The sequence below is a fragment of the Lithobates pipiens genome, unplaced genomic scaffold (genome assembly GCF_037356315.1).
Source record: "Lithobates pipiens isolate NorthernLeopardFrog02 unplaced genomic scaffold, aLitPip1_a1.2 Scaffold_16, whole genome shotgun sequence".
Lineage (NCBI taxonomy): Eukaryota > Metazoa > Chordata > Amphibia > Anura > Ranidae > Lithobates > Lithobates pipiens.
Genome location: NW_027507748.1, coordinates 609715410 through 609740446, shown reverse-complemented (window position 1 = coordinate 609740446; position 25037 = coordinate 609715410). Strand labels below are relative to the sequence as shown.

The 25037-nt window shown below is 44.3% G+C and overlaps 1 protein-coding gene across 7 annotated transcripts in view; it reads right to left on the bottom strand.

The window, feature by feature from the left end:
• The window catches only part of NUP58 (nucleoporin 58), an 82032-nt gene that overhangs the window by 42656 nt on the left and 14339 nt on the right, over positions 1-25037 (bottom strand). For all 7 annotated transcript variants that reach the window (XM_077484041.1, XM_077484042.1, XM_077484043.1 and 4 more), the window contains exons 5-9: positions 24716-24817; positions 23690-23714; positions 17145-17210; positions 16142-16316; positions 12695-12774 (exon numbers count right to left, since the gene is read on the bottom strand). In XM_077484041.1, the coding sequence (XP_077340167.1) occupies positions 12695-12774; positions 16142-16316; positions 17145-17210; positions 23690-23714; positions 24716-24817 (448 nt within the window). The remainder of the gene's footprint in view (positions 1-12694; positions 12775-16141; positions 16317-17144; positions 17211-23689; positions 23715-24715; positions 24818-25037) is intronic.

Genomic DNA, 25037 nt, shown 5'->3' with positions numbered 1-25037 from the left:
AAACTGGCAAACTTATTGACTCGTGTATAAGCCGAGGGTGAGACATGCCTGTCCATCCCTGTGTGTGTGTCCGTCCATCCCTGTGTGTCCGTCCATCCCTGTGTGTCCGTCCATCCATCCCTGTGTGTGTGTGTGTCCATCCATCCATCCATCCCTGTGTGTGTGTGTCTCCATCCATCCATCCATCCATCCCTGTGTGTGTGTGTCTCCATCCATCCATCCATCCATCCCTGTGTGTGTGTGTCTCCATCCATCCATCCATCCATCCCTGTGTGTGTCTCCATCCGTGTGTGTGTGTGTGTGTGTGTGTGTGTGTGTGTGTGTGTGTGTGTGTGTGTGTGTGTGTGTGTGTGTGTGTCCAGCCTACCTTTGTCCCGAGCCTCCGTCCCGTGCCTTGCCTCCTTGCCTCCGTCCCGTGCCGTGCCTTGCCTCCTTGCATCCGTCCCGTGTCGTGCCTTGCCTTGCCCCCGTCCCGTCCCGTGCCGTGCCGTCCCGTGCCCTCTTCGTCGGCGGCCATTGTAAAGTTCAAAAGCTGCGCCGCCGCCTTCGCCTGTGATAGGCGGAACACTGAATTTCCCAGCAGCCTGTGTTCCGCCTATCACAGACGTCGTATCATCCTCGTCCGTAGTACGAGGATGATACGATGTCCGTGATAGGCGGAACACAGGCTGCTGGGAAATTCAGTGTTCCGCCTATCACAGGCGAAGGCGGAGCCGGAGGCGCGGCTTTTGAATAGAATGGCCGCTGTCTGTCTGCTCGACACGCTGATCGAGCGGGCAGACAGCGATGACTCGAGTATAAGCCGAGGGGGGCACTTTCAGCCTCAAAAAAGAGGCTGAAAATCTCGGCTTATACTCGAGTATATACGGTAGTTACTATGTAGATAATAGGCCACCTTCAGGTGATGGACACTGGCACGCCCTAAGATAAAAATGTGCACTCCCTATATAACCCCTCCCACTACTGGGAGTACCTCAGTTTTATAGCAAACCTCTGTGTCCCGTGATGTACTTCAAAGAAAAACTGGAGTTAGTACTTACCGGTAACTCCTTTTCCGGTGGTCTTCCAGGACAGCCCTTGAGAGATGGAGCTCCTCCCATCGACACAGGAAACACATTGCCACAGTTCAAAAGGCGGTCCCTCAGGTCCCTGGTCAGTCATTCACCAAGAACCGAAGGATGGAACTGAAAAACATATAAACCATAACAGGTAATAACATTAGTACATCACTATAATCAAATAAAGGGTGGGATTGTGCTGTCCTGGAAGACCACCGGAAAAGGAGTTACCGGTAAGTACTAACTCCAGTTTTCCCAAGTGTTCTTCCAGGACAGCCCTTGAGAGGATCCCCAAGTACTTACCAGATTAGGGGGGGACCACGGCCTGGAGGACTTTCCTCCCAAAGGCCTGATCCTGACTAGACATTAAGTCCAGTCGGTAATGCCTTGTAAAGGTGGAAAAGCTTGACCATGTGGCTGCTTTACATACCTGCTCCGGGGTGGCACCAGCTCTTTCTGCCCAGGATGCAGACAACGCTCTTGTGGAGTGAGCTTTAACACCCTCAGGAGGATCTCTATTCAAGGCCTTATACCCCTCTGCTATAGCTAGCCTAATCCATCTAGCTATGGTTACTTTTGAAGCTTTCTGTCCCCTACGCTGTCCGGAAAAAAGGACAAAAAGGGAGTCTGAGATTCTGAATGGATTTGTTACTTTAAGGTATTCTAGAATACACCTCCTCACATCCAATAAATGAAAACGTTCCTCTTTCTCATTTGCTGCATTTTGACAAAATGAAGGGAGGACAATATCTTGGGACCTATGGAAGCTAGATGCTACCTTTGGTAAGAACCCAGGGTCTGTCTTTAGTATGACTCTGTCTTCTAGGATCTGTAGAAAAGGTTCCCTGATGGAAAGGGCTTAGATTTCACTGACCCTACGGGCTGAAGTGATTGCCAGCAGGAGTACTGTCTTAAATGTAATAAGCCTTAAGGAGGCCTCTGAGATAGGCTCAAAGGGTGACCCCAAGAAAGCTTTTAGTACAACTGCTAAATCCCAGGATGGGACTTTGGTGATTCTGACTGGCTTGCGTCTAGCGACTGCCTTACAGAATCTAGCGACAAAAGGATTTTCCTGTAAGCGTTCATCTAGGTACACACTTAAGGCAGCTATCTGTACCTTAATAGTACTTAGGGTTAAACCCTTGTTTACGCCTTCCTATAAAAACTGTAGAATATTAGCCGTATTTATGTCACGGCTATTCAGCCAGCTATTAAATTTTTTCCAGACTTATTTGTAAATAGCCCTCGTGACTGGTTTGCGACTCTGTAGTAAGGTCGCAATTACCTCATCTGACAGGCCCTTACTCCTTAAGATTTCCTCCTCAGTAACCACGCTGAAAGCTTCAGTGTGGCGACCTGTGGATGGTAAAGAGGTCCCTGCGACAGGAGGTCCTGTCTGTAGGGAAGCCTTAGAGGCGGACAATCTGTCAATTGTAGCAACGTTGTGAACCATGGTCTCCTGGGCCAAAAAGGTGCTACTAGAATCAAACAGGTTTTCTCCTTGAGGAATCTTGCTAGGACCCTCGGAATGAGATGAAGAGGGGGAAATGCATACGCCAGACTGAAAGTCCATGGAGTTTGCAAGGCATCTACAGCCAGGGGCTGATCTCCTGGGTTTAGCGAGAAAAAATTTGGAACTTTTGCATTCTTTTTGTTCGCAAAAAGGTCTACCTCTGGTTTTCCCCAGTGAGTTGTTATGAGATTGAATGCCTCTGGGTGTAAGGACCATTCTTGGTTCGAAATCTTTTGTCGACTCAAGAAGTCCGCCGTGTTGTTCAGTTCCCCTTTCAGGTGAACTGCAGAAATAGATTCCAGATTGGCTTCTGCCCACTGGAAAATGCGTCTGGCTACCAACATCAAACGAGGACTTTTGGTACCTCCTTGTTTGTTTATGTATGCTACAGCCGTCGTATTGTCTGAACGGACCTGTAGATGGTGACCCTGTATTGTGGGGTGAAAAGCTAGAACAGCTCTCAGGATTGCTGTTAGCTCTTTCCAATTGGAAGAGAAACATTTCTCTTCCGGGGTCCACTTGTCCTGGACCCAGTTTGAGCCGAGGTGGGCTCCCCAGCCCCAACTGCTCGCATCCGTTGTTAGTGTTGAAGTGATAGGAAGGACCCAATGAACCCCTTTGTTTAGGTTCTCCCTGTCCTTCCACCACCAGAGGGAGCGTTATATCTTTGAGGGGATCGATACCTCCTCCTCCAGATCTCTGCCCTTTAATTGTTCCAGCAGAAATCCCTGAAGGTCTCTCTGGTGGAACCTGGCCCATTGTACGGCTGGAATGGCTGCCGTCATAAGACCTAAGACCGACATTACTTCCCTCACCGTACATTTGGGGCTGCATTGAAGAAAAGATATTCTCTGCCACAGATTCAAAATCTTTCCTTCCGGCAGTATAATTTTCTGATCTACAGACTTGATCCAGTAACCCAGATACAGGATCTCCTGTGTTGGGGTTGTCTTGGATTTCTCCTGACTGACAATCCACCCTAATCAACTCAGGTTGAGTTGAGTCAATTCCAGATCCTGAGAAAGACGACTCTCTGAGTGTGCTGTTAGGAGCAGATCGTCTAGATAGGGGATAATTGAGACTGATTGAAGCCTCAGTGGAACTAAAGCCTCTCCGAGAACCTTGGTAAAGATTCTTGGGGAGGATGACAGACCGAAGGGGAGCGCTCTGCACTGAAAGTGGTAAACCTTTGTGTCTATCTGCACTGCCATCCGAAGGAATTTCTGGCATTCCTCCCTTATTGGAATATGCAGATAAGCATCCCTTAGATCCAGGGTCGCCATAAATATCTCTTTCTGCAGGAGATTCTTTATGGAATAAATGGACTCCATCCGGAATCTCTTGTAACGGATGGAGCGATTCAATGGTCGGAGGTTCATAATTAGCCTGAATCTCCCTGACGGCTTTTTTACCACAAAAATGTGCGAGTAAAAACCGTCTCCTTGTTCCTGAATAGGGACTGGTGTCAATACCTCTTGATCCACCATTTCCCCTATCAGTAAAGGTAAGGCCCTGGCCTTTTCTGAGTGACTTGGAAGCTTTGTCACCAGAAATTTGGAAGGAGGGCTGCTGTGGAATTCCAGCGCATGACCCCTTATTATGTTTAAGACAAACTCGTTCGAGGTTGTCTCTTCCCATTGTGGAAGAAATTTGCTTAATCTTCCTCCCACAGGAACCCTGACGTCACTGGGGTTTGGGATCCTGATTGGGGCGGCTAAACAGTATGCCCCCTTTTCCTTTCCCTTTATGTCCCGACCAATGTTTTTTGAGGGTTGAACTCTTCTCTGATTTAGAGGGTTCCTTAAAGGGACGAAAAATTTTTCTTTGAAAATTTTTCTTTTTTGCGGGAAAGGTTTTCTTTTTATCCGCCGTCCTTTCTAAGGCGGAGTCTAATTCAGGCCCGAAGACTAAGTCTCCTGTAAAAGGGACGCTGCACAGGCGGGTTTTAGACGCCGTGTCTCCCCCCCAAGTTTTCATCCATATTGACCTCCTAGCTGCCACTGAAAGTGCTGCTGACTTGGCCGTAAATTTTACGGAGTCCGTGGAGGCGTCAGAGATGAAACTGGTGGCCTTAAAAAGCATAGGGAAGGATTTCAGAAGCTCCCCCCTAGGAGTGCCTGCTTTTAAATGTTCCTGTAGTTGTGATAACCAGAACTCCAGGTTTCTAGCTACACAAGAAGTGGCTAGAGCTGGTTTTAAGCCTGCCATAGAGGCATCCCAGGCCCTCTTTAAGACGATGTCTGTTCTCCTGTCCATGGGATCTTTCAGATGGCCCATATCCTCAAAGGCCAGATCAGCTTGTTTTGAGATTTTGGACAGAGGGGCGTCTAGTTTAGGATTTTTATTCCAGACCGCCTCTGGGCTCTCATCAAAAGGGAACCTTCTCTTAAGGGATTTAGGAAAGAAAACCTTTTTATCTGGTTCCGACCACTCCTTAAGGACAAGGTCAGAAAGCACCTTGTGTATAGGGAAAACCCTTGCTTTCTTTTTTCCCAGAGCCTCATACATCATATCATGTCTGGATAACTGAGTTTCTTCCTCCTCAATTTCCAGCGTGTCATAGATAGCCCCCATTAGCTCATCTACTTCCTCAAGAGACAATCTATACTTTGAGGCTTTGGATGTTGCTTGATCCTCTTCCTGATCGGAATCAGTGTCAGAGGAATCGGGGCTAATCAACGTGGGGCTAGGCTCCCTGAACATACGGGGCTCCCCTGAGCTGGGTGTTGTAAAGCATGGTGAGGAGGAGACTGCAGTTGTTTTACTCGTGGAGGCAGCCGCAGCTGACCCCACGTCAGTGATTAACTCTCGGAGGGACTTAAAGGTCGACGCCATTTTCTCTTTAAAGGAGCCCAAAAATTTTGCCAAAGGGGAATCTGTCTCAGATTTAAGCAGGTTTGTAATGCATTGCTTGCATAGGGCTTTGTTAGAGCCAGAGGACAACCTATTCCCACAATTAGGGCACTTTTTGCGGCCTGCCTTGTCTTCCTTTGGTATCTCTTTAACCTGAAAATAAGAAGACAAAGGATTTTTAGCGCCAGCCCCCTGTCCCTCCTTAGAATCACCACTAACTGCACACAACCTAGACTGTGAGTAACCACCACCGTGGGGCACTACAGAACCCATCCTACAAACACCACCGCTCCACCAGAGTAATAGCATGCCCGGCAGCCTACCTGGGATTGGCTGGTGCCTGTCTCCGCCGGAGTGTCCTGGGGAATAGTCTCCATAGTCCCCCTCTGGCGCTCCGGATCCCGCCGCTAGTCCGGTATTGCTGGACGCTGGTCGGGCTTTACAGGCACAGCGCTGGCTCTCCCTCTCCCCCTTGTACCCTAGAGACCCGGAACCGGAAGTCTCGGCACACAGAGATGACGCGGTTCCGCCGGAAGTGAACGCTCGGCGTCTCCGACCCCCTGCAACGAGGAGGGAAGATGGAAGGTTCCACTCACCACTCCTGGGGGAAACCGGCGTCATTCTGCCCCTGGCCACCTCGGCACTGGAAGGAGGAGGGTAACGGGTCTGCTCCGGTTCAGGTGGACGGTACCCGAGCCAAAGAAAAAAGGTATGGACCCAAACTGCAGCCATAAACCAGGACCCGGTCCCTTAGGCTTGCAGGTTCTCAGGCAGCCCCTGAGAGGGGCCTCCAGGTTCCTGGCAACATGTTCCTCCGACGGAGGAAACACAAATGACTGACCAGGGACCTGAGGGACCGCCTTTTGAACTGTGGCAATGTGTTTCCTGTGTCGATGGGAGGAGCTCCATCTCTCAAGGGCTGTCCTGGAAGAACACTTGGGAAAGTATTTTACAGGCAAGCGGTTATAAAAACCCTACTTATCGTAAATCACAGGACACAGAGCCATAGTAGTTACTATGGGGGATGTCCCATAGCAATGGCAACTGAAGGGAGGGAGACAACAAAAACGTAGGGCATTAAGAAACTTGAGGACTCATACTGCAGCCTGCAGTACACTGCGCCCAAAGGCAATATCCTCATGACCTTTAACATCAATTTGATAGAATCTGGTAAATGTATAGATTGAAGACCAAGTTGCGGCCTTGCAGATCTAAGCCATGGAGGCCTGGTGATGCACTGCTCAAGAAGCACTAACAGCTCTGGTGGAGTGCTCTTTAACATGAAAAGGAGGAATCTTCCTCTTTAGACCATAAGCGTGAACAATCACTTGACGAATGCATTTGGAAATAGTAGATTTTGATGCTGCCTATCCTCTTTTGGGACCCATCTGTTTTGCGAATCTGAGCGGTCTCCTTTAAATAGATCTTGACTGGTCTCACTACATCAAGGGAACGTAGTGACTTCTCTTCCCTAGATTGAGGTTCTGGAAAAAAAGGCAAAACAATAGCCTGGTCTAAATGAAAGCCTGTCACTACCTGGCAGGAATTTAGGACGAGGCCACAATACCACCTTATCCTTATGAATAATCAAATATGGCTCTTTACAAGAAAGAGCCGCCAATTCTGATAATCTTTTTGGTTGACGTATCCTGTCAGAAGGGTATCTTTCTGGTCAAAAGAACCAAGAGAATATCCTATGTAGGCTCAAAAGGCTGCTTCTGTAAAACCGATAAGACTAAATTCAAATCCCAAGGGTTCAGGGGTGTCCTGATGGGAGGGTTAATCCGCGTTACCCCCTGAATAAAATTATGAACAAGAGAGTGAGAAGCAAGAGGCTGTTGAAAAAATACTGATAAGGTCGAGACCTGGCCCTTGATAGTACCTCAAGGCCAGCTTCATTTCCAGTGCCATCTGCAGGAATTCAAGTATCCTATGACATATCTTCTGGGGTGCCAACCCCTGGATCCACACCAGGAGACATGCCTTCCAGCCTCTATAGTATATGACTCTGGAGGCCAGCTTCCTAGCACTAACCAAAGTAGACACTACTGAAGGAGATAACCCACGGTCCTTTAGAATGTGGGTTCAAGAGCCAAACCGTTAAATTTAACGTTTTTAAGGTAGGATGGAATACCGGACCTTGCGCGAGAAGGTCTGGCCACAGTGGCAGGGTCCAAGGGTCCCCTACCACCATCTTTATGATCTCGGCAAACGAAGATCTTCTGGGCCACCAGAATCGCCTCATTTTCTTCCTGCTTGATCTTGCAAAGAAGGAGCGGTAGCAGAACAGGAGGAAATGCATATATTAGTGAAAACTGATCCCATGGAAAGACCAAGGCATCTGTTCCACATACCGGCGGATCCCTTGTCCTTGACACAAAGTTGTGGACTTTGTTGTTGAATCTGGACACGAACAGATCCACATCTGGAACACCCCATTGTTGACATATCGACAGAAAGATGTCGGAGTGAAGGGACTATGCTCCCGGAAACAATTGTTGGCGACTCAAGTAGTCCGCTTGCTAATTTTCTAACCCCGAAATGAAAATGACGATAGACAAGGAATGTTGCTTTCTGCCCAAGATAGAACATGGATTGGTGATTGATGTAGGCCACAGTGGCATTATCGGATTGAATCCTGACAGGACAATTTTGTAATCTGAGCATCCAGGCCTCTAGGGCCAGACGAACCGCTCGAATTTCTAGAATATTGATGGGCAAGGTCCTTTCTGACTTGGATCACTTCCCCTGGACAGGAGCCTCTTCCAGGACTGCTCCCCAGCCTAGAAGGCTGGCATCCATTGTTTCCAGGATACTAGTAGAAAGGATTTTCCCTGTTGAAGGTTGCTGGATATCAACCACCAATTGAGGCTCTGACGCACCTCGGGGGATAAGAGCATTGGAAAATCCAAAGCCTGGATCTCGTTCCAGGTCGACAGAATATGGTTTTGCAGCAGTCGTGAATGAAACTGAACATAAGGAACGGCCTCGAAGGAGGCCACCATTTTTCCTAACAATTTCATGCACAGCCGAATGGAAGGATTTCTTTGTTTTGACAAGCCGAATCTGTTCCTTTATGGAGCTGATCCTTCCCTGGGGTAAGAATACCTTCTTTTGAACATACCTGTAATACTGTAATCTCCTTGACGGTTTTAAAGGAGGGTTTTTCTAGGTTGAGACTCCAACCTAGGAATTCTAGGTAGTTTACGGCTGAGATTAAACGTTGGTTTAGATAGGTGACTGACTGATCTTCTAAAAGCAGATCATCTAGGTAGGCTAGAATTGTTATACCCCGAGCCCTTAACCTGGCTAAAGGAGGGGCCAGGATCTTTGTGATCACTCAAGGTGCGGTGGCTTGACTGAAAGGCAGAGCCACAAACTGAAAATGACGATTCTCTACCTCGAAGTGTAGAAACTTCTGACGAGTAGGAAAAATTGGCACGTGGAGATAGGCATCTTTGATAAATCTATGCCAAAAATTTTCCTCCTTGTAGAATGGAGACAACAGATCGGATCGACTTCAAGTGAAAGGAACATATATTCAAGTGCTGGTTTAGATCCTTGAGATCTAAAATGGGTCTTGTCTCCCCATTTGGTTTTGGTACAGTGAAGAGGTTTGAATAAAACACTGATCCCTGCTCTTCTGTGGAAACCGCGGATATCACTTTCTGAGACAATTGATGATCCAGAGCCAGAAAGACTTCCTTTTCCCTGGATCTCTGGGAACGTTTGATTTAAAAAAAGGAGAGATGGGAATTCTAGTTTGTAACCTAGAGAAATTGAGGAAGCCATCCATCTGTCCTGACAATGTTCCTGCCAGATCTTTGAAAATTGTACAAGCCTTCCCCCCACCCGAGTGAGCGGGGGCACCCCTTCATAAGGAGGCTTTAGTATTTTGCTTTGTGGGCTTCCTGTCCCAAGTTCTCTTTTGGCCCTGGGACTGCCCCCGAGGTCTTCCTCTTGAACCCAACGTTGGAGGCCATCGAGACTGTATAGAGGCAGATGCTCCTGGCACTGGAGAAGATGCACGTTTTAAAAAGGAAAAATGTTTAAACTTCTTTTTTACTGGTAAAAGAGAACTTTTCCCCATTAGAAATTCTTTGGGCATACGTATCCAGATAGTTTTCAAAACAATTGTTCACCATGAAATGGGAAACTGGCCAAGAGCTTTTCATATATGGCGCTTTGGCTGACCAATTCTTCAACCACAGAACTCTGCGCATATGTACCAGCTCTAGCATAAGCCGTGAGGCTTCTATAATAGAATCTTTCATAGCATCCACTGTGATCATGAATAATCTTGAGTACCTCCACAAACTGGTCCTTTATGAACTGAGATACTCCAATTGCCGCAAGAGGCGGCTGCACAACTGAACCTGCAAGAGCAACGTTGTTTTTAAAAAGATATTCCAACATTTTATCTGTTGGATGCTTCAACATTTGCACATTGTCTACAGGACAAGTCGGGTTCTTATTTACCGAGGCTATAGCAGCATCAATTGCTGGAATCCCCCATTGCTTATAGAATTCCTCCTCCATTGGATAAAGTATAGAAAACTTTTTTTGGAGGAAAAAAACGTTATCTGGATGCTCCCACTCAGAATACATCAGCTTTTTAGCCATGAATGGATAGGAAAAGCATCCACAGATTGGGAAGACTTTAGTGATCCCAAACCATAGGTGGGCTCATCAATAGACTGTGCTACAGGCAGTAAAAAAGTTGCGTGAAACACCTTAGTAAGGGAGTGTACCAACAGTCTGTCTTGTGAGGCTGCTCACTCCATATTAGGATCTTTGGAAGTGGAGCCATCAGCCTCTTCTTGATCCTTTGAAAGAACTTCATTATCTCCTTCCCCTTGTTCCTCAGTATGAGGGTCCTGAGCAATGGACAGGGATCTGTCCAAAAAGGGACCCTTTGAGGTGTTCCTTGTCCCCCTTCAGCTCATAGCCTGATGCACAAAGCAGAGGCACTACGCATACACTGCTAGGTCTATAGTCCAGCACAATTGCTGTATTAATGTCCAGCCTGAACCCCCCACTCCACTTACCTTTCCCGCCGCAGGGTTTTCTGTGGTAAACCAACAGACCCAATCTTCACCCTTCACAGTCAGTTCCATTAAACCTTCAGGAGCAGGGGACCCTAGATGAAATCCACTATCCTGGACATGCAAAAGCACCCTGCCAGTAAAACTTTATGGCCTTACTACCAAAAAGTACTGGATCCCAGGGTCCAGCTCTCTAACAAAGAGAAGCATTCACAGGCAAAAACCTAATTTCTTCGGATACGAGGCCCAGGTACCATTCAGTCTGGCCAGGAGAGACACTTTGAATGATCCAGTCAGCATGGCTATCCCCAGCAAGGATTGCTCCAGTGGAGCTCAGCACAGCATATCTTTACTAGTGGCCAACACCTTAGACACTGGCGAAAAAACTGAGGTACTTACAATAGTGGGAGGGGTTATATAGGGAGTGCACTTTGTCTTAGGACGTGCCAGTGTCTATCACCAGAAGGTGGCCTATAACGCACATAGTAACTACTATGGCTCTGTTTCCCGTGATGTATGATAAGAAAAAGGGTATACAAGTAGAGTTCATGGACTGTCCGCCAGGGGTCTTGCCAAGAAAGCAAACAATATCAGCCTGGGCCAGTCCAGAATCCTGCAAAAACAGATTAAGAAATTTAAGAGGAAAAGTATAGATCAGAGTGTACTGATCCATTGGAGCATTCTCTGCTTCTGCTACAGGAGCACATTTGGTGTCCCCCTGCCTGTGACATGACGTGGAACCAATATGGGAATAGGAATAACGCTCCGGCTGAGGAAATTCACTAGTCAATGATCTATGGATGAAAAAAAAAAGCAGGACCAGAACAGGATCCGAACACCTCTTGCCACAGTGAGATGTTTCACATCTCCCCGACACCCCCACCATATTATTGTCCAACTAACTACAACCGAATGACCTTCTAGCAAGATGGTCCAACTCTGCAGAGACCACCAAACAACCTGAAGATTTAGGATGTTGATCAGGAGACTCTGTTGACGACCAAGCCCACTGTATCAAACAGGTTCCCAGGACTCCCACCCAGCCTGGCATCCATCGAGAGGATCCTCAGAATATGGGAATGAAGCAATTCTGTTTCCTGAGCCAAAAAGAGACAACCTGGTCCTTGGTGCCTAAACGAATTGACCCGTCCAGAGACAGGATTCACTTGCCCCACGATGACAAGGTGTGGCGGAGTAAAGCTTCAAAGTATAACTGGGCGAAAAAGGAACGTCTTGAAGAGGACATCATCAGGCCTAGGACTGTAGTAAAAGCAGTCAGGAAACTCCTGAAATGGAAATCTTTAAGCAGACCAGAAATGTAACGTTTCTTCTGTGGGGGAAAAAAAAAAAAAAAACACAAGCCTGACCTAGGCTGCATTCAGAAGTAGACTGACAAATACAAATGGTCTAGTGTAATCCATACAGCAATGGGAGCCAAAGGAGGGTGCTGTGGTTAAAAAGCAGATTGGACCTCCAAAGTCCAATCCAAGATATCACCAGCACAACATTTTCAGATAAACACGCAGGACACTTTAATGTCACCAACATAAAAATGTGATGTTTCAAGGCCACTAAGGGTCTCTTGTTCAAGCAGCATTGACGATAAAGCGTCCAGACAGTTTTTCTAAACATGTTGTGCTGGTGATATCTTGGACTGCACAAGACTCAAATACTCCAAAATTAGAAATAAATTTCCAACAACAATTTCTTAAGGTTCAGGATCATCGGAAACACTGCGACTTCTGAATGGTCAAGGCCCTGTGGTCTGAAAGAAAAAACTGCAGACTCCTCTTTCAACAGGAAAAAGGGAGAAATTTATTTTCACACTGTGCGTTGCCAATAACAGTCTGTTTGAAAATGCTGCCCCCATTTCAGATACAATTAAGTGCATTTCCTCTTGCACTCAAAAGGGATAACACCAAAAGTTATGTTTGTTACATGTTCTCAATCACATAGCATACATTTTCCAAAGTTAAAACTTATTCGGAGAGCTACATAAAGCATCATGCATTTACCCTTTCCCAGCAGCATCATTTCTTGTTTTGGGGAGCAAAGAGAAAGTAAAAAATGTAATCTTTATGGTGTATGCTTTTAAGTTAACCATTTACTTTTTTCTGACTACAAACATTACAGGGTTGCTTAAAGAGCACCAAAAGTCTGTATAGACAACACAGGATGAGTGATAAACACACCAGTTTTATTTCCGTCTGCTTAATAAAACTTACTCTGATGGTGCTGTATTTTCATGCTGAAGGCCTGGTGGTGTTTTCTGTGTTCTTAAAGCTATTTCAGCATTTTTAAGTTCCTAAGAGTGACAGAGCAAGAATTTAGTGCATAACAAGATTAGACAGACAAAAAACACTTTTCTTACAAAAGAGATTCTGCTTTATCTATATGCTGTATATTCAAATAGTAAAAAAAAGGGCAAACTTTTGAAATTCAGGTTTCCAAGGTGTAATTCATTCTAAACCCCACATTTTGTTTTTTTGTATTAAAAAAGTCAGATAATGGCACACAAATGTCTATTCAAACTGTTAAAATTATATTGTTAGACCACATCACAAAAAACCCCAGAGAATTACTCATAACAAATTGCAACTATACAATATTATTAAAAAAAAAGGTATAAGGCGCAATTAACGCTGCTGCAACTTTGAAGCAGACATCCCAGCGTGACTTCGGCACAACATGCATACGACTTCTTTAACAGAAGTCAATGCAAGTTGTGCCAAAGTCAGACCAAAATTGGTGTAGGAACCTTTTTCTAAGTCAAAGTGACCAGGTCGCTCTTATTAGAACAGTTCCATTGCACTTAATGGGGGTGTGACTTTTGATGCTACATGTGCTCTCAAAGTCAGGAGCACGTCTCACCAGTGTGAACTGGGTCTAAATAAACAAGCAATTAGGCAATCACTTTGTTAACCACTTGCCGGCCGAACCGCCATCATTATACGTTGTGTGTTTGAAGAGGAATATAGTTAAGGCAGAAGCTAGCTGCCATAACCCCAGTATCCTCTTCTTCAGTGGGCAGTCAGCCCTCAGATAAAAGTGGTCTCAGCAGCGGATCGCTGGGAGATCACTTTTAATCTGCGGCAGGAGACGAGATGATCGGATCCTTCTGTCTGTGGTATGGAGCTGACTGAGGGGAAGATGGCCCCCGCTCGGCTCCATACCACTGCAGGGCGGTAACGGCAGGTGCTCTTAAGGGATATTTTTATTGCATTTTAGTGTAAAATAGTGCAAATATGAGATGTGAGGTCTTTTTTGACCACAGATCTCATATTTAAGGGGTCCTGTCATGCTTTTTTTGAATAGGAATAAAAGTGACATTTTTTTTTAAAAGAACAGCGTAAAAAAAAAGAAAAAAAAAAAAAAAAAAAAAAAAAAACACATTAAAGCGCCCTGTCTTGCCGAGCTTGCGTGCAGAAACGAACGCATACGCAAGTCGCACCTGCATATGAAAACTGTGTTAAAAACACACGTGAGTTATCACCGCGATTAGAGCGAGAGCAATAATTCTAGACCTCCTCTGTAACTCAAAACATGCAACCTGTAAAAAAAAATTTAACATCACCTATGGATATTTTTAAGGGTAAAAGTTTGTCGCCGTTCCACAAGCAGGCACAATTTTGAAGCGTGACATGTTGGGTATCAATTTACTCAGTGCAACATTGTCTTTCACAATAAAAAAAATAAAATAATGGGCTAACTTTACTGTTCTCATTTTTAGAATTCAAAAAAGTGCATCCCCCCCAAAAAAAGGTGTGCTTGTAAGACCGCTGCGCAAATACGGTGCGACAGAAAGTATTGCAACGATCGCAAATTTATATATTTATATATATATATATATATATATATATATATATATATATATATATATATATATATATATATATATATATATATATATATATATATTTTATGTTTGGGGGTTCTAAGTAATTTGCTAGCAAAAAAAGCGATTTTAACTTGTACACGCCAAATCCCAAAATGAGGCTCTGTCCTCAAGTGGTTAATAGACAATGTAGCAGCATTGGCTTCCAGAAACAACAAAAAAAAAAAAAAAAAAAAACCACACACACGGTGTAACATCTAACCCCCACCCCACCACAAAACAGAGTATAAAGAACTTGGAAATACAAAAGATAAAAAAGATAAGATATACTTTTGTTTTAACCACTTCCCACCCGGCTAATGTACATATACGGCTGGGTGGGAGCTCTCTACTTCTGAGAGGACGTTCAGGAACATCCTTCAGGAGGGTGATCGCGCGCACATGTGCCCACGCAGCGGCAAGATCCTGATGTGCTCGTGTCACCCGGACACGGCGCATCTCGGATCGGCAGGAGGGCTCTGTGATTGGCCCTCCTGATCACATTACGGCCGTGTCCAGATCGCTGCACCCGGCTGGAGATCAATAAGTATGAGCTGTTTTTACAGCTTTTTACTGTTAACCAGTCTAGTGTAAGCACACATCACCACACAGTGTAAACACACGTCACCACAATACACGTCACCACACATGTTCCCAAATAAAAAAAATAAAAAATAAAAAACACGTTCCCCACATATGTCCCACTAAAATCACATGTTCCAATGATTATCTGCACACATATGTACATGATCATTTGCGTACATATGTCCGTGATCACACAAACCAATTATTATACACTTAACGGAATTTTTTTTTACCAAAAACACGTAGCAGAATAAATTTTGGCTTAAATTTATGACAAAATTTGATTTTATTGGATTTCTTTTAAAATAGAAAAAATAAAATATTGTTTTTTTTTTCCAAATTTCCGCTTTTTTTGCGCTTATATCGCAAAAAAATAAAAACGGAGTCGTGAATAAATACCACCAAAATAAAGCTCTATTTGTGCAAACAAAATGATAAAAATTTCATTTGGGTACAGTGTAGCATGACCGCGCAATTGTCATTAAAATTGCAAGAGCGATGAAAGCTGAAAATTGGGCTGGGAAGGAAGGGGGCAAAAGTGCCCTGTATTGTAGTGGTTAATAACGCTTGTTCCAGGTCAGTGTATCAAAGTAATAAAGTCTCTGAATCATCATAAGACCGGGATGGTCAGCAACAAAAATCTACATAACTAAATCAGTACAGTTCTATGCAAAGCCATTAGCTAGAACCCTTCAACTGGAGCTTAAAATGAAGAGCTTTAAAAGTGGTTGTAAACCTCAGACATTGAATATGAACAAAGCATATCCCTCTACTTTGTGTACTTGCATCAGTTAGGAGCACCAAGTGCGGTTTCTGTCTCTTGCTTCGTTACTCTGCTACCAGCACAAGTCACTTCTGACAAGTTTTCTTGACATCAAGAGAAAAATTGTGACAGGGGAGGGACCTCCAACTGATTGACAGCCTCAGCTCTGTCCCTGTGTGCAGTGCTCTCCTCACTGAGCAGTGCAGAGTGCAATGTTGGCTCCCTGTCCCCTTTTTCCTGAACGCTGACAAGCATTAAAATTCAGCACTTTGGATTATGTAAAGAAAAGATGGCTGCAGATGAACAAGTACAACTTATGTAGGAGGATTTATTTAATCTCTGTACATTACCTGAGGCCAGTCACTTCACTGGGTACATTTAAGGGTTTACAAGCACTTTAAACTTGTTGAAATCTTGGAAAAGCCGCTGCAATGATGTAGTACAACGTACCTGAGCGGTTTCAATTTTCAGTTTGTCAATAGCCAGAGTGTTTCTCTGAAGGCCACTGGAGGCAACTGATAAAAGTTGCTTCAAGGCTTTGATGTCTTCCTCTACTTTCATCATGGCTTTAGAAGACATTCTGCTGATCTCTTCTTGCACCTGTTTCTGCTCCTTCACAAACTTTCTGCATAGGAAGGCAAAAAAACGTAAAAAACGCATAGTGCTAATTACAATAGCAACACCCTGTTACCCACAGAACCGGAAAGAGCACATAATGTATGATCATCAAAAAAGGAAAAAATAAAAATAATGTTCCTTTTTCCTTGTATGGAACTATACACTTCTTCAGAAGAAGTAGTGACTGAATTATGCTGTGATGTAACCCACCAATTTCAGGTGGAGAGAGATGGAAAGAGGCTGCCCTGGATCAGCCCAGCAAAATCCTGTCGGGTAGCTATATTTACCAATAATCAAAGACAGAAGATCATAGAGCATGAATCCTACTCATTAATCTTATTATTAATGGTGGTAAATGCCAGTTATTGTGGATACAGGTTTAATAGCTACATTTGTAAGCATAAAAAAACCTGTTAAAGCAAATGTTCGATCTTTAGGTGGACCTGATCTGGCCTAACAAGTGGATGAAGATAATTGTGCAGAAGTTTAGGTACCCATGTTAGGCTTTAAAAGAGAAGTTCACCTTTACATGTTCCATCCGTAAAAGTAAAATCTGATTGGTTGGTGTGCTTTGCATGTTATCATATTTTATAAAATCAGGCTAACAATTGTGCATGTACTGAAACTACACTTAAACAAATTTTATCAAAACCTCTTCTAACATTGAAACCCAGCACTAAATTGCAATATGTTCATTAAAATACATGCTAAAATTTATAGCAAACCAGACAAAGTCAGACTGAGTCAAGTAAAAGGAGAAAAAGTATGATATCTGTTATAGAGAAATTAAAAGTGAAACTTGCTAAAAATTCACACAAAGTTTAGTGATACTTACTGGAAATTTTCTACATCTTGGCAGATTAATTGAGGTAGATTTTCATCCTTAAGCGCTTTACTGTCTCTGCAGGAAACAAATACCAAAATATCAAAATGTATCATTAGGGATTTTGGTGAACACACCACTGCTGTGTCTGAATTTTCAGTGCTGGAAAGAGCAAACTGACAAAACACAAATTTGTTTTTTGTGCTTCTCACTTTCACCTCACTGAAGTTACTGTGGATGCACACCAGAGGTGTAAACCACCAGACAAGCAAGCAAGCATACATGACAAAAAGGTATTCTCAGTCTGGGCCATCGTACTGGGGGCTTAAAGTGATAGTAATGTCTAGTGTTTATTTTTTAGGAAAAAAAATAGGATTTTTCTAACAGCTTACCTGTAAAATCCTTTTCTGGGAGTACATCATGGGACACAGAGCCTTAAGTAATTACTTAATGGGTTATGGGCCACCTTTCAGGTGATGGACACTGGTAAACCCAATGAAGGAAGTTCACTCCCTATATAACCCCTCCTCCTTCTGGGAGCACATCAGTTTTTGTAGCAAAGCAATATACTTAAATCCCAAAAGAGGGGCGGGACCTCTGTGTCCCATGATGTACTCCAAGAAAAGGATTTTACAGGTAAGCTGTAATAAAAATCCTATTTTCTTTATCGTACATCATGGGACACAGAGCCTTAAGTAAATAATGGGACGTCCCATAGCAATGCTACTTAAGGGGAGGGAGAGACCCGCAGGGTACCCCCAGACTTGAGGACTTTTACTGCTGCCTGCAGCACACTGCACCCAAAAGGCAATATCCTCATACCTTCTTACATCCACCTGATAACATTTTTGTGAATGTATGCACCGAAGACCAAGTTGCGGCCTTACAGATCTGAGCCATGGAGGGCTGGTGACGCCCTGGTAGAGTGCGCCTTAACTCGAAAAGGGGGATCTTACCCGTTAAATTAAATTATAACTCGCCAAATCCAGTTAGCGACAGTGGATTTCGATGCTGCCTGTCCTTTCTTAGGACCCTCTGGCAGAATAAATAAGACATCAGTCTTACAAATCGGAGCAGTTGCCTTTAAAAAGATTCTCGCTGCTCTCACCACATCAAGACAATGTAGGCACTTTTTTCCAAAACCATGTTCCAGGGAAGAAAATGATGGCAGGACAATATCTTAGTTCAGGTGAAAACCTGAAACCACTTTTGGCAAAAGCCTGGACGAGGGCATGACACCACTCTGTCCTCATGAATAAATCAAAATTACCGGTTTTCTTTCCAGCTTGATCCTGCAAAGGGGTCAAGGCAGCAACCGAACAGGAGGAAATGTATAGATCAGTGAAAGTTGATCACACAGTATCACCAAAGCATCTGTTCTGTATGCAAATAGATCCTTTTTGTGGACACAAAGTTGACTAACTTTATGTTGAACTGGATGCTAGAAGATCTACGTCCGGAGTCCCCCATATTTGACAAACAGCCCGAGAATATGTCGGGGTGAAGAAACCATTCCCCTGTGAAACGCTGGTGACTTAAGTAGTTTGCCTGCCAATTCTCTATTCCTGGAATGAAGACTGCTGATAGGCACAGAATATTTCTTTCTGCCCACGTTAGAATATGGTTCACCTCTCTCTGCACCGCGAGACTCTTGGTTCCCCCTTGGCGACTGATATAGGCCACAGCTGTGGCAGGGGCGGATTGGATCCTGACAGGACAATCCCTTAAAACTGGAAGTCCAGGTCTTCAGAGCCAGACGCACTGCCCGAATCTCTAGGATGTTGACAGGCAAGGCTTTTTCGGTTCTTGACCACTGTCCTTGGACAGTTGTCTTCCTTAGTATTGCTCCCCAGCCTGAATGGCTGGCATCTGTCATTACCACTTTCTAGACAACAGGTCTGAAGGATTTTCCTTTCAGCACATTCTGGTTAGTAACCACCAGTTGAGGCTTTGGGACACCCTTGGGTAAAGCCGCATTGGCACGTCCAAAGCTTGGATTGTCTAGCAACAGTCTCGAATGGAACTGGGCATAGGGAACCGCTTCAAAATGAAGCCACCATCCTTTCTAACAACCTCATGCAAAGGCAAATGGAGGGATCTCCTTTTGACCTGACCATCCGCACCAACTCTCATGAAGTTTGTTTTTTTTTGGCTGGTCAAGAACACCCTTTTTCTGGGCTGTATCTACGATCAGATACTCCAACTTTTTTCAATACTCCGGCTTTTTTAGCGGTTTTAAGGGAGACTTCACTAGGGTGGGAACACAACCCAGACTTTTCCAGGTAACTGATTGTAATGTGTACACCTTAATCTGAACACTGATTGTCTAGGTATGCCAAGACTGTTTAAGCCCTGTGCCCTTGACCTGGCTAGAGGTGGGGCTAGCACTTTTGTGAACTCATGGGGTGCTGTAGCTGGCCCCAAGGGCAAGGCTATAAACTGAAATGCTGCTGTTCTACTTCGAACCGCAGAAACCTTTGGCAAGTGGGAAATATATGAACATGCAGATATGCATCCCCGATGCCGATAGGTGCCAGAAGTTACCCTCCTTGTAGAAAAGAAACTACTGACTTGATCGACTCCATAGAAGGGAGTGGATCTTCAGGAACTAATTTAGATTCTTTTAGATCTAGAATGGATCTGTTGAATTTCTGCGTGGATCTGTACAGGTAACGCATGAAAAAGGCAGTGAAAGTTTTAAAGGAACCCAAGAGGAGAAAAAAAAAAAAAAAAACACAGATCAGCTGACTCTACTCGATGTAGCTTAAAAGAGGCACATATCATCTCTGTATGAGATTTGTACCAATAATTTACCAAGGCTGAAAAAAGGTTCAACTCCAGAGGCAGAGGCAGCTGCCCCTGGTGCAGGGGAAGGAGTCAGTTTAAATAAAAGGACGTTTATAACTTCTTCGACAAAAGAGGACCTTTCCTGCTAGAAATTATTTGGATGCATTTGACCAAAATCTTCCCCATTGAAAAGGGAAACTAGTCAGGCGCCTTTTTGCAAGATGCTTCGGCTGACCAACTTTTTAACCACAAGGTCCTACACAGGTGTTTTAGCACAAGCGCAAGGCGGGATGCTTGGTGGATAGAGTCTTTTATGGCATCTATGACAAAACATAGCACCTTTGCTTGGAGGATTTTAACAAAAAAAGATTCCAACTTCTTATCTGTTGGATCCTTAAGCATTTATGCATCTTTATTGATGCTGGAAATCGTAGAGTCTACTGCTGGTACTTTCCATCCTTAGTGAATTTTTCCTCCATGATAGAGAACTTAGAAATTCTTTGGAGGGAAAAAAAAAATGCTTATACAGATGATCCCATTTTTTTTAAAACAAGGAAGGGACCAAACTTTCAGCTGACTGTTAGGAGTAGCATAAAAAGTGTAATGAATCATCTGCAGATGCAGACCCGAGAGGGAGGAGGTGGCACCGGCCATGATGGACTCCAGACTTTTACAGTCTGCAATGCTATACAGGGGCTGTCCAGGCTCAACAATAATGGTAATACAAACAGTGGAAGCTCCTTGAGTTCATTCAGAGAGCACTGCTCATTGGTTGATTGACAGCAGCGGGAGCCAATGGTGCCACACTACTGTCTCAGCCAATAAGGAGGGGAGTCCCATGCAGTCGAGACACTCCTGCAACATCGCTGAATCTAGAGAAACCTTACGCAAGTTGTAGGGAGGCTGCTGCACACAGAAGGCTTTTTATCTTAATGCATTAAGATAAAAAAACCTTCTGCCTTTACAATCACTTTAAAGAAACGCATAGTGTTGAATAGAAAAAGGTAGACAGTTCATTGACAGATTTAAAACCACCTATTTTTTTTTGCCCACAGTGATGTTAAGAGGCTTGAATAAATCATTTTATAATTTCTTTAATTTTGATTTACAAAACTAGATTTCAAATAGGCCAAAAGGAAAGTGTCAGACTAACTTTAACTAGCCCAAGGAGGAAGAACTGAATTAGTTTGTTCTGCAAGCAAGTTGTGTACAAATCATTTAAAATGGTTCTAAAGCCTAAATATTTTTTTACCTTAATGCATTCCTTGCAGCATCAAGGTAAAAAACGTGCACGCCTAGAGACCTTCTCTCCCCCCACTTGTGGGTCTTACTGGCTTTGCTGGGGCACAAGCAGCCATCGGCTCCCAGTGCCGTCAAACAAAACCAGTGACAGGGGAGCCGGGCCAAGTCCCACTGTGTCAATGGATGCAGCAGCAGGGTTCGGGAGCTAGCACAAACCAGTGCCCCCACGAGAAGCAGCTTCTCGTGGGGGCACCAGACAGAAAGGAGGAGCCAAGAGCGCCAGTGGGGGACCCGGGACAACTCTGCAATTCCATTGCAAAGACCAGGTAAGTATAGAGATGTGTTATTTAACCTCTTCACGACTGTGCTATAGCTGAATGATGGCTACAGCACGGCCGCATATTGCCGGGAGGGCAACATACAACGTCTTCCCGTGATAGCGCTTCCTGCATGACCCCTATGCGGCCTGCTTCAGCAGTGATCTGTGATGTTTACCATGCGACCAGCTGTGTCAAATCACAGCTTATCACAGTGTAAACAGGATTTTCCAGGTATTGAGAGAGAACCCTCCTCACAATGGTGCATGAGGAGAGCCGATAAACAGCAATCCACACAGGGGGCATCTACAATGATAATCAGGGCACTGCTGCTAGTCAGTGCAGCCTAATCAGCACCCATGAGCAGCTTTTTTTGTGGTTATTCCGTCTCTCACTGTTAAAATAAACCTACCTTAAAGATCATTTCTTTGTCAGTGCTCAAACGAACAAAGCAGGGGGATCAAATACTCCCCCCCCCCCCTCCCCCACTGTAGCTACTACATTTTCACACAAGAACTATATAAAAAAAAAAAAAAAAAAATATTTTGCATACACATGTAAATTATTGTTTTACGGGATTTACGCAGCACCAACAGTTTACGCAGCGCTTTAAAAACATAATATCAGTGGCCTTTTGAATGGACAGTACTGTTACCACTTTAGTCTACAACAGGGGTAATGAATTCAAATTAAAGGAGGTCCGGTCGCCAAAATTTTCTTTGGGCCGAGGTCCGAATCTCAAGTCTGTGCTACGACTCAGAAATATTGTAGTAACTGTATATCTATCAAAAACATGAGAAATGTACAATTTCCTTAGCATTTCAACAATATTTATTGTCAAGTTACATCTGGTGATCCCAGATCAAGTTAAATCTGGTGTCCCCATCACAGTGCCCCTTTACATCAGGTGTCCCCATCACAGTGCCCCTTTACATCAGGTGTCCCCATCACAGTGCCCCTTTACATCAGGTGTCCCCATCACAGTGCCCCTTTACATCAGGTGTCCCCATCACAGTGCCCCTTTACATCAGGTGTCCCCATCACAGTGCCCCTTTACATCAGGTGTGCACATCAGGATTTCCCTTAACATAAAATAAGTGTCATGCTGATGGGCACATTTTATATTAAGGGGCACTCTGATGGACACAACAAAACATGCCCCTTAACTTAAAATTTGCCCATCAAAGTGCCCCTTTTAATATAAAATGTACCTATCAATGTTGCTCTTAAAATAAAATCTGCCCATCAGCGTGCCCCTTAACACGAAATAAGGGTCACACTGATGGGCACCTATTATGTTAGGAGGCATTCTGATGGACAATTTTTATTTTAAGGGGCATGCTGATGAGTATATTTTTAATGTGCACATCGATGGGCATATTTTGTAGGGCACATTTTGTTGTACCCATCAGCGTGCCCCTTAACAAAATATGCCCATCGATGTGCACATTAAAAATATACCCATCAGCGTGCCCCGTAAAAATAAAATTTGTCCATCGGATTACCCCTTAACATAAAAGGTGCCCATCAGCGTGACCCTTATTTTATGTTAAGGGGCACGTTGATGGGAAAATTTTATGTTAAAGGGCACTCTGATGGGCACATTTTATTTTAAGGGACACGCTGATGGGTATATTTTTAATGTGCACATCGATGGGCATATTTTGTTAAGGGGCACCTTAACAAAACATGCCCATCAGTGTGCACATAAAAAATATATCCATCAGCGTGCCCCTTAAAATAAAATGTGCCCATCAGAGTGTCCTTTAACATAAAATTTTCCCATCAGCGTGCCCTTTACAAAAAAAAGCCCCTTAAAATATGCCCAACAGTGTGCACAACACTGATCACTAATAGATAACTAATGTGTCCACATACCTTAACTGCAGGAGTGTGGGCACAACTGAAGCTGCCTCGCGATGAGATCCAGGACCCGGGAACCGCGGGCAGCAGGGGGGCGGGGCGCGCACGTGACGTCACACCCCTACTGCCCGTGTCTCTTCAGCTCCGAGAGATGCGGCCAGGAGCAAGGGGCGGGCGCATGCGCGCAGCGTCACTGGTTGCTGGGGAAACCCGCGGTCCCAGCAAACCAGTGATTGCTGTCGCTTGCTACACTGGCGGCATTTAGTGACGGCTGGTCTACAACATTGATTTTGCATCTCAAAACAGATCAATTCGCTTCACTCTCAACAAAACATGAAAATAACTTACTCAGGTCGGGTTCCAGTTTTATCACCTGAAAAACAAAAATTAACAGATTACAAATTTAAAACAGCAGGGTTGGTATGGCAGATTTTAGATCCCATTCTGCATTATACACAAGGCCCACTTACCACCCAGGACATTCAACAGTGCAGGAAAATGCCTGGCTGCCAGGGAAGGGATTTTTAAAAGGCAAGTATATTACGTTATTCATCATCCCCTAGGCAAAACAAGCTGTAAACTCTTGCAAAGCAGAGGAGCACTAACGGCTCAATTATTTTTCCTTGTCTGGGAATTTAGCGGTATTCATTATAATTAGTTCAAGAGTAGGTCCAGCTCCCCACAAATACTGTAGCTTCTGACATGCCTGTACTGGAATCCAGCAATGTCGACTCCCCAGTCAATGTTTCCATTGGCTCTCAGGTGATTCACAGCCAGGAGGAAGAAGAGGGTAGAGGAGGGAGGAGGGAGGAGGGAGGAGGGAGGAAGGAGGAGGAAGGGAGGAGATGTAGTTTTTATCCAGTAAAGTGGACTCATTTCCAAAATCAAATATTAAAAGCAAACAAAATTTTGAAGTACTTTGGAACAAAATTCATTATTCATCACTAAGAACTGTGCATGGCTGCAGGTCTTCAGTCCCCTCTTCCTGCTCTTAGACGCTATACTAAGGGCAGAGGGAGTTATTGGCTCCTGCTGCTGTCAGCCAAATCCTGTGAGGAGGGCGTGAGGGGTGCGGCAGAGCTGTGCTAAGTCTATGGGCCCATACGGGAGACCCCATAGCACACAGCTTGCTATGAGGACATGCGTAATAAGGCGGGGGACCGCCAAAGAACAGGCACGGGACTGTTTTTTGCAATATTGTTGCACAGAGCAGGTATGTATAGTATTTTTTCATTAAAAAAATAAATTGCCTTTAGAACCACTTTAAGCTTTTGCTTAGTAGACTTATAATGAAACCCAACAGTTGCATATTTTTGTGAAAAACAAGATTACCGCTGGAAGGGATTCTAGTTAAAAAAGGTAGAAAGAACATACTTTTTTTATCCGATGAACTGCTGAAATCTATGCCACCAAGACCATCATTTGAAGCAGCCTGTGTTGCTGGTGCCGTTAGACCCAATGGGTTCTGTCCAAGACCTGAGATATAATAGATATCAAGTGTGAGATGTGAAAATGAACTAGAGAAGAACGTTGGACCTCTGCTGAATGTAGATGAGGTTAAGAAGCTGATCATTTTGAAAGCACTATTGTTAAAGTGACCCCCTTAATCTAAATGCACAGTACACACAGCTCCATGGGAGAGCCAATAAATACAGATTTTAGCTACCTATTGGTACAATGTGGGACGGTGGGGTGG